The following is a 16112-nucleotide window of genomic DNA, read 5'->3' as shown; positions in this document are numbered from 1 at the left end:
TATTTTTATCCGAAGACAGATTACCTTAAGTTTTTTAGCCTCGTTCTATCGGTGCACAATAACCGTATTTACCTTCTGAAAGCACGACAGACGCTACTGCCTATATATCGTGGGATGCTACGCGATTAACTGCATGTAACACGAGTCACAGTGCGGAGTTGGCTATGAAGGTCGAAAACCGTCAAGTATCCTACCTGTAGCAGCGGAACAACACCGCGAACAAGTGCTTGCACCTCCCCCCCCCCCCCCTCCCCCCGGAGAGGCTCGCTACGCACAAACACTTTCCTTTCTTAAGGGAAGTGCTTGAAAGGCTGTTTGTCTTTAGAAAATACAGATGCGGCTCGCTAAGCAGGCCGGACGTTTGCATGCACAGCGCAACGATTTCCGCGGTTTCGTCGGTGAAATTGTTGAGTCCGATCAAAGTAGGGCAATCGGTACCAAGTACCCTTTCGGCTTCGACGAAACATCTGGCTTCTACGGCACAAACGAGAAACTTTAACACAGCTCCAAGCGAAACAGCCGCCGTGAACCTGGATGTCGTAGCCACCTTTAATTTGCTTATTTGGACATTGTTGCCAGCACAGGTAACGGATTCTGGAGTTGCCAATAACCATACCTTTTGTGCGTGTGTGTTGAAAAGGCGGACATTCAATTTAAAAAATTGGGTACCGGTCCGGGACAGTGGCCTTGTTCAACTCGGCGGTAACGCAGTTCCACTCAACGTGAAAGCTGGGGAAGTGCGAAGCAGTGATTCACCGGTGTTTCCCTTGTGTTTATCTTGTTTTATCCTGTGTTTATCTTGTGGTTAGCAATCCATCATCCGTTTTGACACCTGTACTAAGGCACAACTTGTGGGAAACCGCCACGCACGTGGAGCCAAACCAACACGCACATGGAGCCAAAGCCTTTGCTGCGCGTGACCACGACGACATGAGATCACATTACAATATTTGCACGAGTTTCTGCTAATTAATGCGCTTAATGCTTGACTATTCCTATCTTTTACATTATTCTGAATCACGTTAGTTTATTTTGAACGGATTTTGATAAATTCTGCACTTGTTTTGACCCTGTTTTTCGCGCGTGACCACGACGACATGAGCTCACATTACACGCCGACAGTCCGGGTCCCTAAAGTGCTTCGCACTTAAAAGATTCAGAGTTTAACCTTTTAATTATTTACATAATTTTTCACCTTTATTCACTTTAACGTCGTTATTCACGGACGCACACACAGAGTAACCGAGATGAGACACCAGAATATACGCATATGCGCGCACATTTGGCTCAGTAGCAGAATCTCACAGTCACTCAGTCCCTGCGGCCGTTCCCCAACGACGGTATGTCACTCGAGCACTTTCCTGAGTTCCTTTGTCTACACAGCAGGACATACAGTCACCAAAACGTGGAAACACCCACACACACACACACACCAAGAAGGACCTCAAATGTACGGAAGCGCTGGTTCGTTCTCCGTCACGATTCCCAACAGCTGGCGTCGCAGCAACTTCCCGCGCAAAACTTCGTTCCGCCGCCTCTCGTTCACAAGGTCCGTCTCGGCCTCGAGAAGGCGACGTACCTGCAACAGAATGCCCGCCCGCAGGTCCTGCTCACGACTGTCCGCAGTTCCAGCGGTCATCTGGAGCACCTCCGCCAGACTCGAATTGCGTCCGCTCGCTGCGAGTCCGTAACCAGCGGCGGCAGCCAAGTGCGAGCGCTCTTCCATGGCCTCCGAGATCACAGCCGCGTCAGCCGAACTCAGAGGCCATTGTTCTTCCTCGTCATTGCCTTCGTATTCCGAAGAGTCAACGTAATGGGAAGCTTCGGGGACGGCGGCCGCTGTCTCATCATACGCCGTCTGCAATGAGCTTCGCTGATCGGAACAGCTGAAAGGGCTGCTTACGCGAAGCAGCGGGCCGTCGTCACCAGCCGCCGTCGTCCCGGCGGTGATGACGTCAGGTGCATTCGTCTGTGCCGCTTCATCGACAGCACTGACGCCGACGTCGGAAGTTTTCGCAGCTTCGGGAGTGAGCGGCGAGCATGGTTCCGACTTGATGACCACGGGACTGTCCGCGCTCCCATTCGAAATTTGACTACGGCGTTCCTGCTGGTGCTGCTGCAGTGAAACCTCCCGCTGTTTGGGATCTGCGTCTGTAGTGATCGCCTCGCTGATGCCTGGTGGAGCCTTTTCGCAGGCGTCTGGTTGGAATTCCGTGCAGGAGGAAGAGTCTTCGCACTCGTGCACCCTGCTGATAAACACAGGGAACGTTTTATGTAAATAAGCAAGTTCAACGTTTGCTCTATGTCTTCAAACGTGTCTAGGCACTTTTAAAATAGCGTACACTTGTACCGGAAGACAGGAGGACGTAGCCGACAACAGCGGAGAGGTCTTGGGTCGCCGTGAACAATCATAGAGCAACTTTTCTATATGAAGCCAACAGATAATGAAGTCAAGCAAAGCATATGAAAAATTGCCTGATCATTTTTATTGAGCTGTACGTAGTATTATGGACGACAATTAACCTGGCGAAAACATCGTATTCGTAATAAATGAACGTGAAATGAAAGTGATGGGCAACTTGCCGTATGTAGGAGCCGAACCCGCATGCGCCACCATCTTAATGCGCCAGCGTAGGAAAACAACTAGGACAAGGTCGAACACAGAAGGAGACTAAACAGGTGAAGCGCTATCAACTACCAATTTCAGCTTTACCAATTTACCTGCGTCGACAGCTGTCTTTAGTTCAGCAGGAGATGACGACGAGCTTGCAGTTAAAGGAGCCATTATATAGTCATATATTCGGTTTTATAAAATACCATAGAGTTTCCTACAATAATTGTTGTATGAAACTCTATGGAAAATGCAGTCTGTATATAGTTGATCTGATGTTTTGCACACCACAATATACATATATACAGGGTGTTTCAGCGAACACTTTCAAAAATTCCTACAGGTTACCTGTGGCAGATAGTACAATTCTAGTTCATGAGCTGGTCTACTCGAAGAGGCGGACATTACTTGCACAAGAAATTGAAATGCACAATCGATTAATTAACAAAAATCCCTAATTAAGTTTTTAACTAATTACCTGGTGGCCCATATTGCAATTTACGAATTGTAGCCGTTGAGTTCGCAAGGCGGATCCACTTGGAACGAATTCTCGGGAAGACACCAGTTTCGAGATATTGGTTCCCGAACTTTGCGGAGAAATACATTGGCGTCCCAGTTAATTTTGTACCTCAATGCATAAAGCGACGTTTTCTTAAGAACTAACTGGAACGCCAATGCATTTCTCCGCAAAGTTCGGGAATTGATATCTCGAAACTGGTGTCATCCTGAGAATTAATTCCAAGTGGATCCGCCTTGCGAACTCCACGGCTACAATTTGTAAATTGCAATATTAGTGAATTTTTGTTGATTAGTCGATTTTGCATTTTAGTTTTTCGTGCAAGTAATGTCCGCCTCTTCGAGTAGATCAGCTCATTAAGTAGAATTGGACTATCTGCCACAGGCAACCTTAATAAATTTTGAAAGTGTTCGCTGAAACTACACTGTATATATATATATATATATATATATATATATATATATATATATATATATATATATATATATATATATGTATTATATAATACTATAGGCTCTAGGAGTGTTAGCCAGCGCCACTCACGGCCATGGCGGCTGATGTGGAACATCCTGCGGTAGGCATCACATAGCAGATGATCTGATGGCAAATTAAATACTCGAGAATACCAGAGTCGAGATCTTCACTATGCAATGACCGAGAATAAGAAAAAAAAAACTAAAAACGGAGCCCTTCACTTCACATTATTCTTCTAACTCATAGAAACTTATGTATAACACCCGTTAAAAGTATGTGTAACAATAATGTGCCTTTGTGCCGATGATATGTCGCTGCAGACACGTTCACGCCAGCAGATGAACGGAACAGTCAGTCAGTCATTGTCATAGACGTTTCGCGCGTTGAAGAGTGTTTTACAAAGGCGGTCGCCACCAGCGCTGCTGCTCGTGTCTGCCTGATGATGGGACGTGATCTTTACAGTACCTGTCACCTGGGCCCGCTCTGAGTATGCTCCGCCCAGTCTTGAATATGAACCGCAGTATAACCTCCAAATGTATATTTTACAATAAACCAACGTGTTATTAACACATTAAATAGAAGAAAGTGTCATTATTCATTGGTCTGCAGCCGCTAAAGCGGCATGTACATGTAACTACACCCCTCCCCCTGCGCTGCGCGCAGGGTGGCTCCGCGCCCCTTGGCAGGAACCCTCAGTGTCATGCTTTGTGGTAAAGCATAGGGAAAAAATTCACATGTAGTGCATAGTCACCTGTCTTGCGCTAGCGTGTTCCAACTTGCGCCTGCGAATTTCCTAACCTCATCATCCCACCTGACTTTCTGCCGTCCTCGACTGCGCTTCCCTTCTCTTGGTATCCATTCTGTAACCCTAATGGTCCACCGGTTATCCATCCTACGCATTACATGGCCTGCCCAGCTCCATTTCTTCCGCTTAATGTCAACTAGAATATCGTCTACCCCCGTTTGTTCTCTGATCCACACCGCTCTCTTCCTGTCTCTTAACGTTACTCCTAAGATTTTTCGTTCCATCGCTCTTTGTGCGGTCCTTAACTTGTTCTCGAGCTTCTTGTTAACCTCCAAGTTTCTGCCCCATATGTTAGCACCGGTAGAATGCAATGATTGTACACTTTTCTTTTCAACGACAGTGGTAAGCTCCCAGTCAGGATTTGGCAATGCCTGCCGTATGCACTCCAACCCAATTTTATTCTTCTGTAAATTTCTTTCTCATGATCAGGGTCCCCTGTGAGTAGTTGACCTAGATAAACATATTCCTTTACAGACTCTAGAGGCTGACTGGCGATCCTGAATTCTTGTTCCCTTGCCAGGCTATTGAACATTATCTTTGGAACACGATTTACATGTTTATAACAGTTGGCGTGGCTGTCGGCGCCGATAGAGTAGCGACGGCAGGGCGGGCCCACGTGGTACGTACTGTAAAGATCGCTTCCCTACAATGATGCAATATGCTGTAAATGCAAATACGATAAGTATCTCTTTTTACATCTTCCTTTTAGTTTTAGTTCTGTTTCAGTAATTGTTTGGCGTCTGGAATTTTTGGCTGCACCAGGAATGGCATGTTTTGACTTTTATGGATCACTTATGAGACGAATAGATTTGCATGGTTCCTGCGAGTTAGTGTTACGGAGTCTTAACGGGAGTCTACGGAATAGGAAAGATACTAACCTGCGTTCGAAAACGAAAAATTATTTGGCAGTTTATTTCAACAGATGACAATTTATTCAAGGATGATTATACATACAGGGGCTCTGCCATGTCCTCTCAATATGTGTACCTCGGTTGCGCACAGTGTGACCCATGGTGCAATAGAAACACATTACACTATACGCGGTAACCTTATATCTGTTTATACTGGCAGCCGTCTTTGGTTTTGCCTCTTCCGGTTTATCAAGCCTCCTCCAACCGGTAAGAGTGGCCGTTCTGAAAATGGAAGAACCAAAATTTTCTAATGTTGGTTCCTCTAGCTGGGCGGTTTTTGTCCGTATCACGGCGCGTGGACAGGAATGGAAACGGGTAGGGGAGAGAGGGAAAAAGTTTGGCGACGGCAATGGCGACGGGTAAGGGAGAAGGGGAAACGGTGCGGCGACAGCGCTGCAGCAATGCACACGGGTAGGGGAGAGGAGGAAAGAGTGTGGCGACCGCGCCTATGCACGTAGCCTGCGCTTCTGAGATTATAGGAGTGTCTCATTTCAGGAATTGCCAGCCGTTTGTGCGCAGGCACGAGTACGAGCGGGTGCGAGGGAGAAAATCTGGGGGCATTTGCTCCTTAATTGTCTGAGTTTGCCTAGGTACTACAGAGAAGTTTCTTTGCTCGTTTTGTATGCGTTTGTCCCTAGACGTACCGGCATCGCGGAAAGAGGTACGCTGGCGCAGTGCAACGGTGTGGACGATTGTTGGCCAGACTGCGCGCGCTGGCCATGGCCATGCGCGAGTTTGTTACGCTCCGACGGTGGCTGCCGGCGCGGTGAACCAGGTGACACAGTGGGCATTGACGCCCCATTTGGTGATCTCCGTGTCTAAAGGTACGTCGGACGTACGCGAGTCCCAGAAGCTAAAGGTACGTCGGACAGACTTTCTCGCGCCTTACGACGCTCTACCTTCAAAATAACATCGCCGATTTTCCCGGGGGAGCAGTAGAGGCCGTAGTAGAGACCGGGCCTGCTCTTCTGGAGCAGTGCCAGGCTTTTCGTATGATGAAGGACGTTTATTTAACTCAAAGGGGAGCGTTAAAAAATGCTTTTGAAAAGTCATGGAGAACAGTGTGAGAAAACCTTGGCACGAGCGAACATACTACTCCAGAAGAGGAGGGCCGGTCGCTACTGCGGCCCCGACTGCTCCCCCGGGAAAATCAGTGATGTTATCTTGAAGGTAGAGCGCCGTAAGGCGCGAGAAAGGTATAATCCGGCATGACTGAATCAGCACAAGCGCCGCAGGTGCGATAAAGTCTGTCCGACGTACATTTAACTTCTGGGATTCGCGTACGTCCGACGTACCTTTTAGACACAGGGACCACCAACAAACACACGTCCTCACTCCGCAATGCCGGCGCACCTAGGGACAAACGCATACAAAATGAGCAAATAAACTTGTCCTCCGTAGTACCTATAGGCAAAGCCAGACATTCAAAGTACAAATGCTCCCAGGCTCCCTCTCTCTCATCGGCTCATACGCGCGCCTGCGCACAAACGGCTGGCGATTCCCGAAATGAGACACGCGTCGGAGGTGCCGGCGTGGCTGCAGCAGCGGTGATGGCGATGGCGCCTGTGCACGTTGCCTGCGTTTCTGTGGTTAGAACGACAGGCGCGTCGGAGGTGCCGGTGCGGCTGCCACAGCGGTTGGGGCAGATGCATGGGAGGTGCGATGACTGCGGCGGCACCTGTGTCGGCGTAATATGGTTCCGTATGAAAAAAAAAAAGAGTATGCTTTCATAATATATGCAGCCTAAACAGCTTCGCTGGTAATCCCCCCCCTTTCATGTGAATGTTGCGAGCCCACGAATTTTTAATCGTTGGTGTTTCTTTAAGAGTAGACCATACTGTATAACCAACAATTCCGCGTTGGCATGGCAAACAGCCCTGGAGATGAATTGAGAGTTGTAAGCTCGTCGCATCGCGTTAGTGGGAGCTCCGTTTTCGTCTCTCCTATCATCTGTTATTACCTTTACCCTTTCCCCATGCAGCTTAGGGTGGCCAGCCGGCATTTATGGTGGCTAAAGTCACTGTCTCTCCCAGCCTTCTCCCAAGTGTACAGAGAAGCCGCAAGAGAGCGCAGCACGCACGTGTCTGGTTCGTCCATCGCGGCGTGTGGCTGATGCGTGTGCTGCGACGGCCCGGCGACCAGGTGGCCGTCGTGGGTGCGGCATCGTCCGGGGCAGCTCACGTACTCGCAGCGCCAGAAGTGCAGGCCTCCAATGCGGTTCTCCAGCACGTACCGGAAGTCGCCGATCTTCTTCGTGGGCTGCACGGCGCAAAATAACGCTTAAACGGCTTAAGCTGGTCCTCCGTAGCCTCCGCGATCGGAACCGGGCGCGTTCGCGTTGTTGGAGGCGATGCCTCTATCCCGCTTGACATGTACGCACATGCCGAAGTGGAAAGGAAGGAGGTCAATTGCAAAAGAAACGGGGAAAAGACGGGGCAGTGAGGCGACAAAATCGGCAACCCTCCTCGCGAGCTCCTTGCTGTCCACTTTACCTCTTCTTTATTATTTATTTTTGTGCTTAGGTTATTAGCTAGCCCAGCTCAATAGCATGTTCACAACACATAATAGGGCAATCAACCACGCCATAGGTATAATATTACATCAAAATTTTATAAACATGCGTTATAAATATGCGTTATAACTTTAAACTTTGTCCATGCTTGCGTGCTACGTGTAAATGCTTGGTTTTGCATATTTTGAATATTCTTAGAGCTGCAAAAATTAGTCGTAGCAATATGGCGGCCCCTTTGCGGTTGCCGCTTTTTTCGACTAGATGTTCCCTAGATGCCTACACCTCCATGTCCAACGTTACTAGTCTAGTAACGTTGCTCCATGCCTACACCATATCCCTTTGCGTCATATTAACACCTTCGTTAGGTGGCGTTTGCAGCTCAACACTCGCGCCATCTCTCGTGATATGATGCAAGCACATCGACCTCCGCTAAGGTCTAGCCACCCTGTACCCTACCTCCGCCGGCGCTTAGCTACGCAGAGAAGCCGGATTACAGAGAGACTCAAGAGCCATGCGGGAAAAAACATGAGGGGACGCGTGGAAGTCGAGCATCCCCACAGTTCATAACAACCGATAAGAGTCGGATCTAGTCCGATTAGGGTTATAACGACCGATAAGGGTATGGATAAGGGTTATACTGGTCGGTTCAAGTTTCATAGCACTGATAATGACACCGGGCTGCATGTAGATAGGCAAGTGGCAGAATGCTTACGCATGCTCCCAGATGAGTTATTGCGCTTTTTTTTTTTTTCTAAAGCAACAATCACTTCAGCCAACGAACGAATCGCCCAAATTATACTTCAAGGGCCCGTACAGCACGCAGCATTCAAGAATGCAAACGTACTAGCGCGACGTCCCGTGCGGCTGTCCGTGAGGCCATGTGCGCGCGTTGAACACTTACCTGCTGCCTGTACGTGGCGTCACGCCTCTTTCTCTCGCTAGCCACGCGCCGGTGCTGGTCTTCGTCGTGCTCCCGGAATCGGTAGACCATGTGGTGGTTCTCGTACAAGTCGGTCGTGAGCCGCGACCTGCACTGGCGCACGTCGCAACGCCAACGGTAGCGCTGGTCATTCCGAGTGTCCAGCGTAAACGTGCGGCCGGCGTACTTAGCCTTCGGCTTGCCGCGCCGCGACATAACCAACTCGACGGCGGAATCGGCAGCCGCCACTCGCGACCACCGAGAGTCGGACATCCGTCGTCCGACCACCACCACTTCGTTTAATTTGTCGAGGAACAGCACCGCCTACTCGGCAAGGGGTAGGACGAGCGCTCTGTACGGCGCCTAGTAGAATGTCAATAGCATGCGCTCACCGAAGGATCAAGAAACGGGAGTCAAAAACTGGAACACCAGATATAGGGCTTGGCGCTTGCTTATCGGCACCAGTACTACATATCGCTTCGAGCGCCCAAACATCGCATGTCAGCACGGGTCATCGGCCCAGCGAAGGTAGTAATCGCGCACGAACCGTCAGCTCCCAAAACCTACGTCGACGAATACATCTGCCGACATTCGCTGGATTCGACGCACCAGGCAGACGGGCAATAATCATACAATAATTCTGGAAGCAAGCGAAAATACGCCGTATACTTGCCCGTCGAAATAAGCCGCAGACGACATTGACCGTATAGCCACCTGGTGGCGATAATACACGCCGTACACGGTCTACTTTGCGCTGCTTCGGAGAGGTGGCGCGAGCGTTACATTCATTTATTCATTTCATACGCCTGCGGCAGACGACGCTGCCGACACTGCATTGGAGCGCGCAACCTGTACGGACTTTATTCCGGAACTCAATAGGTAATAATTAAAATTAGATAACCACAATACACAATATCGACATATGCTGGGCGCTGCTTTTGTCTAATCAGCACCAGAGAGAACTATATTGTTACTTAATATAGTAAGGTATGCCTGGCGTAAAAAGTGTTCGCCTACACAGGCAGGTAGGGCGATTTATGACATGATTAGTCCAAGGCTAACAATCCTACTTGCACGGCATGCATGTTGGACTGACAAAATTTCCTTATTTAACTTAATTGGGGCACTATGTTTCGAACTTATACAGAGAAAAATTCAGCTTCAATTCTTAGATGTATCAGTGACAATGAACATGCATGCACAAAGCCTACTTTTTGATACACTTGCATGGTTATTGGGTGCTGGCTACTTATGATATATGGAGCACATTGATAAATTTATGTGCCAGCTATTAACTTTAACACAATATTCTGCTCAGTCATCGGGCTCTCTGTAGAAGCCCCTATGCTACCACTTCTAAATGACTACCTGTTGTCCAGTGAAAAGATAAACTATGCTGTTGTTTTTTTAACAACGCAGCTGTTTAAGCCGACCGTCAGTCCGCAACGCGCGAACAGAAAACCTCGCTGAACGATGACGTCACCTGCGTTGCCTAGCAACCACCTGCCACATCTGCGCCTCGCTTCTCCTAGCTTCGCCAACGCTCCTCCGCCACTACGTCAGCGATGACGTCACTGCGCATTGCATATGGCATAGCGCAGCTTGCAACACCGACACCGCGTTGCAATGCCGACACCGCGTTCCAGCAGACCCGCTCCGTCAATGCGGTCGCCTAGCAATCACTTGCCCAGCTTCGCCCAGCCATGTCATCGATTCGCGCCGCAATTCTTGCTTTGCTTAGTCATGACAACACTTTGTGAAGCTTGGCCATGACGTCACACTGATTATAAAAGATCATGTCGCGACGGCGACACACACAACTCTCGTAGACTTCGCACTCAGTAAATGTAACATGAAACGGCCGAAGAAGTACAAGACTCCCGAAGATGAAGCCGCTCTGCTGGAAGCTCGGCGTGCCGCCAGCCGAGAACGAATGTGGCGATTGCGTGCTCAACCGGAGTATCATCCAGAGCCTAGCAAAACTTAGCCGAGCCCAGGCCTGAACCTGCCTGGAAACTGGAATAAGCTAGGTGATCACCAGGAGGGGTATTCTGTAAGTGTCCACTTCGGCTGTTTCAATTGGCTCCAGCCACACAAGCGAGGAGCCAGCCAGTCGCATTCTCGCTCGTGCAGCTGGAGCCAATCGGAAACAGCCGAAATGGACAGTCCACTAGGTGGACTAATACCTCCACAGCTCTGCTGTTTCTCCAGCCTTGCACAACTTAGTGCAAGCTGCACTAACTTTATACCCTGCATAGTGTTTATAAATTCATGCAGGAAATTCAGAAGTATACTCCCAATGTAAAGTCACACTTGTAAAATTATAAAATGATCAGGTCATTTTATTTATTGACAAACAACGAAATATCAACTGTGCATACTACCCGAAAAAAGAACAGAGCAGCTGCTTGTCTACAGCAGAGGAAGACTGGGCAGTTACCAGATGCCTGAAGAAAAAACAAATTATGTGAAAAGAAAAAAAAAAGAATGTAGTGCACACACGCGAAAAACAACACAGTAAGTCATGCGTACAGAGATGAATTGATGAACCAACATTTATGGCTGACATGACAAAAAAACGGTAGGCGACCATAATCTTTGACTTAGGTGTCTCTTAGTGGCACTCGTACCTCGGCGTTAATTTCATAATTAATTAATTCTAATTATTCCAGACACTTCAGAAGCTCAACTTGTAACTAAGCTTATGCTTTGATATCCTATTTATACTGAAACCCATGAATTTTGTAATGCACTATTTTTTTATTTATTTTGAATTTCGTACCCAGTTGTCTCAGTGATTTCTAATTCTAATTATTCCAGACACTTCACTAACTCAACCTGTAACTAAACTCATGCTCCGATATCATATCTATAATGAAAGCCATGAATTTTGTACTGTACTATGTTTTTTTTTTCTGAATTTTGTCCCCGGTCGTCTCAGTGATTTTTAATTCTAATTATTGCGGACACTTCAGTAACTCAACTTGTAAGTAAACTTATGCTCTTATATCATATCTATAATGAAACCCATGAATTTTGTACTGAAATCATCATCAAACTATACTTATGTCCACTGCAGGACGAAGGCCTCTCCCTGCGATTTCCATTTACCCCTGTCTTGTGCTAGCCTATTCCAACTTACACCTGCAAATCTCCTAACTTCATCACCCCACCTAGTTTTCTGCCTTTCTTGATAGGTAACTTTCTACTTTTCTTGTGGAGAACCAATGTAGCTGTTGTTGAACCAATGTTGTTTTCCTGTTTTTTTTTCTAATTTATATTAAATTTCATCCCCGGTCGTCTGAGGAGGTGAACTGGAAGTGCTGGGCAAGAAACAAGAGTGTCACTAGATGCTCATGCCACTAAAGAGAAAATGAATGGTAAGCATGGGCAACAAATGCAACGTTTCGGCATCCCAAATATGTTATAAGTGCTTGGCAAACAGGGGCAACAGTAACTAGTGCACTGTTACACTGCCCAACAAGACTATCTGCAACCACAGCCACCTTTGCAAGGGGGTGGTCACAACATGTCCGTAATTTGACACGACTGCTGTTTCCCTTATGATGCTGAATCATACAAACGCACTTCACCACCAGTTTGTCTTTGTTCACGCAATGAATGTCATCAGAAAACAATTGATAACACAACAAGCTGCAAGTGAAGAACTGGTCATGTGCTCCCTGTTTAGTCATATCCACCAACAAACGATGCAAGCACACCTGCCAGGCCAACTCACTCAAGGCACTAACTTCAGTTCACGCCGCATTTTCTGCAACTCCAGGAGGAGCATACGCCGCTTGATTACCTCAGTTTTCCTTTGCTCCATAAAGTACTTCTTGTGTTCGATGAGCATTTCAGCCTCGGCTGCTGCCTTACGTTTCTCCTCAACATGAAAGGCAGCCATAGCTGCTGCTCGTCGTGTCTCCTCTTCCGATCGTATTCTCTCCTGCACCAGAAACATAGTCTCAGCCATGGCTTTTTTCTTCTCCTCATCGTACTTTTTGAGTGCCTCTGTGAGAAGCAATGTCTCGGCAACAGCTTTACGCTGCTCTGCTTCGGCCTTCATCTGCTCAGCCAAGAGCTTCCGTTTCGTTGCAGCCAAAATGTCAAGCTCCAACCTCGCCTTTTTTTCCACAAGGCCTGGTGTGCCTGTCGTGAAGAAGTACCTCCTCGAAGTCCGAGTACGGATGTCTGCGCTTCGCTCAATGCTGTTGCTCTGAGATACCGCACTAGCTTCCTCTTGAGAATTCATGGAATTAGCAATGTCTGGCTCTGAAAGTATTTGCTCTATCTGCTGCAGCTCAGTACGTTCAGGTGCAAGACCAAGCGAGTGATCGACTGAGGGCATTACCTGCAGTATGGGAGCTGCAGGTTGCGTCTCTGCGTCTTCACAAGAACCGTTTGGGGTCACCACAAGCGGCTCCTCACACTGCCCTTCCTCATCAGTTTCCACTTCTTTCTTGACCTGCACCGTGTTCGCTCCCACAGTTTCAAGCTCCACAGAAGCTGCAGCTCCAAGGTGTTGCACAAGGACTCCATTTGTGCTGCTTAAAGTGCCAGGGTCCTGTAGCGTTGGCACAATGTACTCATCACTGCCATGCTGACTTGACCTGCAGAAATCAGGGCATTAAAAGAGACATATGTGACCACAAGTTCCAAGATTATACATTCAAACAAGCTAAATGTGTCACTGGGAAATGGAGATTTCAATTCATTGACAGGCAAACTATGGAGGCCTCGTCCAGAAGTCAACATTATCTCGTCTTCATCCCCTCGTCGAAAATGTTCACTCCAGGCTTCATTTGTTCACCCACTGTTGATAAATAATTGCACACTGCAGTTAGGTTTTATCAAGAATCGTATTTACAGTTTTACATCATAATAAGTTTGACATTCTGCTTTTGCATGTACTGAGGTTCAAAAAAAAATTTTTTTTTCCTCTGTGCATCTGTGCTTGCCAATCTTGGTGAATTAACGGTGGTAAACCTTTTATTTAAGCACAATCATCAAGGCAGAAAGCACACTCCCCTTGCAGATGTACACACGAGCGTGGGCAACAGCCACAACAATATGTTAGGATAGACAACATAAACAATTATATATTTTGCAGCTAGGCTAAACTGATTAAGGCAGTGACAGGACCACAGATAAAGTATAGTATCGCTTTCAGTGCTAATTTAAAATCATGACCTGTTTTTGTGAATAAAGATTGGTCATTTGTGTCTAAAATGAATCTAAATGCTACTTGCCCCTGGATGGCTTGACTGCTAGGTAAATAATGTCCAGCATCTGTAAAAAAACAATAATAATAAAATAAATAAATAAACATTATGCAAGCATAGTGAGACATCAATAGCATTTCTACACACAAATGCAGCACACTATCAGAGTAAATGAAAATATTTCCCGAATCCTTGTGTTACTTGCAAAGGAAATGGTTATGCGCTACACTTGCGCGGCTGTAATGCGATAATATTATCAGGATCGGCCTACCCACACCTTTGATTACACAGCCTCCGAGATCGGCCCGATACAAAAGGCGTTAAATACTTGCGATGAAGTTTATCCTGCACTGGGGCCAGGATCGGGCCACCTATGCCTTCGATTAGACGGGCCACGGGACCAGCCAGTGTTACAAACCGCATTCACGCCCACATTGTGCACAGGCATCGGATCGGCACACACTACCAAAGCACTTGATAGCGCTGTGTTTACATTCTGTGCCCTTGTCATTGCGCATGCGTTACAATTTGATTTTGATCACACAGCCTCAGGGATAGCCTCGCGTTGCAAACCACATTAAAACCCTTTGGAGAACGCACAGAATGCACTGTTACCAGGATTGGCTCGCCCATATGCAGCTTTGATTACACAGCATCCGGGATCGAATCGCTTTATGTTAATCTGCAGCGATCAAGAAGGCCGGTGAGTGTCCTTTATAATGTCATCGCATTAAAATGGACAAAAATATCCGACACAGGCGCACACAGACTCGGCTCCCCAAGGAAAAGCTTACCCGTCGAATTTTCAGCTCCAGACGAATTCTCCGAATCATCGCCGCGAGCGCTTGCCGAGTCTTCGGCTCGCGTTTGTTGCTTGAGCAGAGAATCCATGACATTATAGTATTTCCACGTAGATTTTTGGCCTGGGCGCAAGTTCCGTCGCTCCTAACAAGAAGAATGAGGAGAGCAGAATAATGTGCAAGATCTAACTTTTCTGCTAATAACTGTTTACATGACAATATCACAAGCGGTAAAAACGAAATGACGCACTATAAAAATCCCGTTTACATGAACCCAAAGCAAGCGGGACAAGCGAGCCAGCGCACTGACTGCGAACCAGCTGACCCGACCCGCCCCGACATACTCGCTCGGTCCGACTTCCTTGCGTTTAACATGAACCCGACAAGCGAATTCCAGCGGGGCTACTCAACTCACTTCTGTGACAAACACGCAAATGGAATAAGTTGTCATCTTGTCAAGGACGGTCTCACGGTTACTTCGAACAGGACAAAACGCTAATAAAAGCTCGTGGTGCGTCAAAATTGAGGTGAATGCGACTTACATGATTATACCGCGACTTCAAGTTCTTCCAGTGGCACCTGATCTGTTGCCACGACCAGTCGTAGCCCAACGGCGACAAGAGTTCTTCAATTGTCATGAACGTCTGCTGGTTGCGCTGTCGCTTCGACTTTAACACGTGAACGACGTCGAGGTCTCTAATGAGATTTAAAACTTTTAGCGTAGCTTGATCCGTCCATAGCAAACGGCCGCCACCGTCCGCCATGGCGGACGCCATCTTGTTTCTTAAGATTTTATGTTTGTTTTTGTTTAGTTTAAAATACAACCACCAGATGCCGCGGCAACAGCAAAAAAACCGTTCTGGTAGAAGAGCACAGACAACCTTTTACCTAAAACCCCTCCATCCACGCGGCGCGTGGATGGAGGTGCTTTACTTTCACCTAGTGCTCTACTGGTGAATAGCGTAAGATTAACGGTGCTGGTACAGTACTGATTCTACAGAATACCTTAGGTACGAATCACGCATAGTACAGGTGGTGCTCAAATTCACGCTGCAGCAACGACCTCCCTCGATAAGCAACTCACATCTCGAAGGCCATGCTCTTGCTTGCTGCATGCGGCGCAAGTGGTCGCCGGAGTCGAAAACGCGTTAGGAACGTCAGGCTTTGCACACCACATATTGTTGCGCTACAGCTTCCGGCCACGCAGCCAGTTCACGAGCGCTTCAAATCAAAACGTATAAGCAGTGTCCGCACAGCACCTCTCAACAGCAACTATCTCAGAGTGACAAATGGTCTCGGAGGCGATGTTTTTGTGCATTACGGGCGCGAAAGAAATTC

General features: G+C 47.6%; 2 protein-coding genes across 4 annotated transcripts; both read right to left on the bottom strand.

Moving 5' to 3' along the window:
* Window positions 1-310: 310 nt before the first annotated feature.
* Window positions 311-10787, bottom strand: LOC119460881 (uncharacterized). Of its 3 annotated transcripts, none has more exons than XM_049672213.1 (3): window positions 8675-10787; window positions 7399-7577; window positions 311-2249 (listed from the first exon to the last, which is right to left on the bottom strand). In XM_049672213.1, the coding sequence occupies exons 1-3, from the start codon at window positions 9020-9022 to the stop codon at window positions 1445-1447; spliced, it is 1332 nt and encodes a 443-aa protein (XP_049528170.1). In that variant the 5' UTR covers window positions 9023-10787; the 3' UTR covers window positions 311-1444. The 3 variants fall into 3 exon arrangements, with proteins under 3 accessions (XP_049528170.1, XP_037577922.1, XP_049528171.1); XM_037721994.2 differs by having other exon boundaries at window positions 312-2249; window positions 8732-10784; XM_049672214.1 differs by having other exon boundaries at window positions 313-2246; window positions 8675-10784.
* A 264-nt stretch (window positions 10788-11051) lies between these two features.
* Window positions 11052-15558, bottom strand: LOC119460880 (caldesmon-like). The gene is made up of 4 exons (XM_037721992.2): window positions 15317-15558; window positions 14769-14919; window positions 14002-14041; window positions 11052-13362 (listed from the first exon to the last, which is right to left on the bottom strand). The coding sequence occupies exons 1-4, from the start codon at window positions 15548-15550 to the stop codon at window positions 12489-12491; spliced, it is 1299 nt and encodes a 432-aa protein (XP_037577920.1). The 5' UTR covers window positions 15551-15558; the 3' UTR covers window positions 11052-12488.
* Window positions 15559-16112: the final 554 nt, after the last annotated feature.

The sequence above is a fragment of the Dermacentor silvarum genome, chromosome 8 (genome assembly GCF_013339745.2).
Source record: "Dermacentor silvarum isolate Dsil-2018 chromosome 8, BIME_Dsil_1.4, whole genome shotgun sequence".
Classification (NCBI taxonomy): Eukaryota; Metazoa; Arthropoda; class Arachnida; order Ixodida; family Ixodidae; genus Dermacentor; species Dermacentor silvarum.
This window is presented reverse-complemented; position numbering and strand designations above follow the sequence as displayed.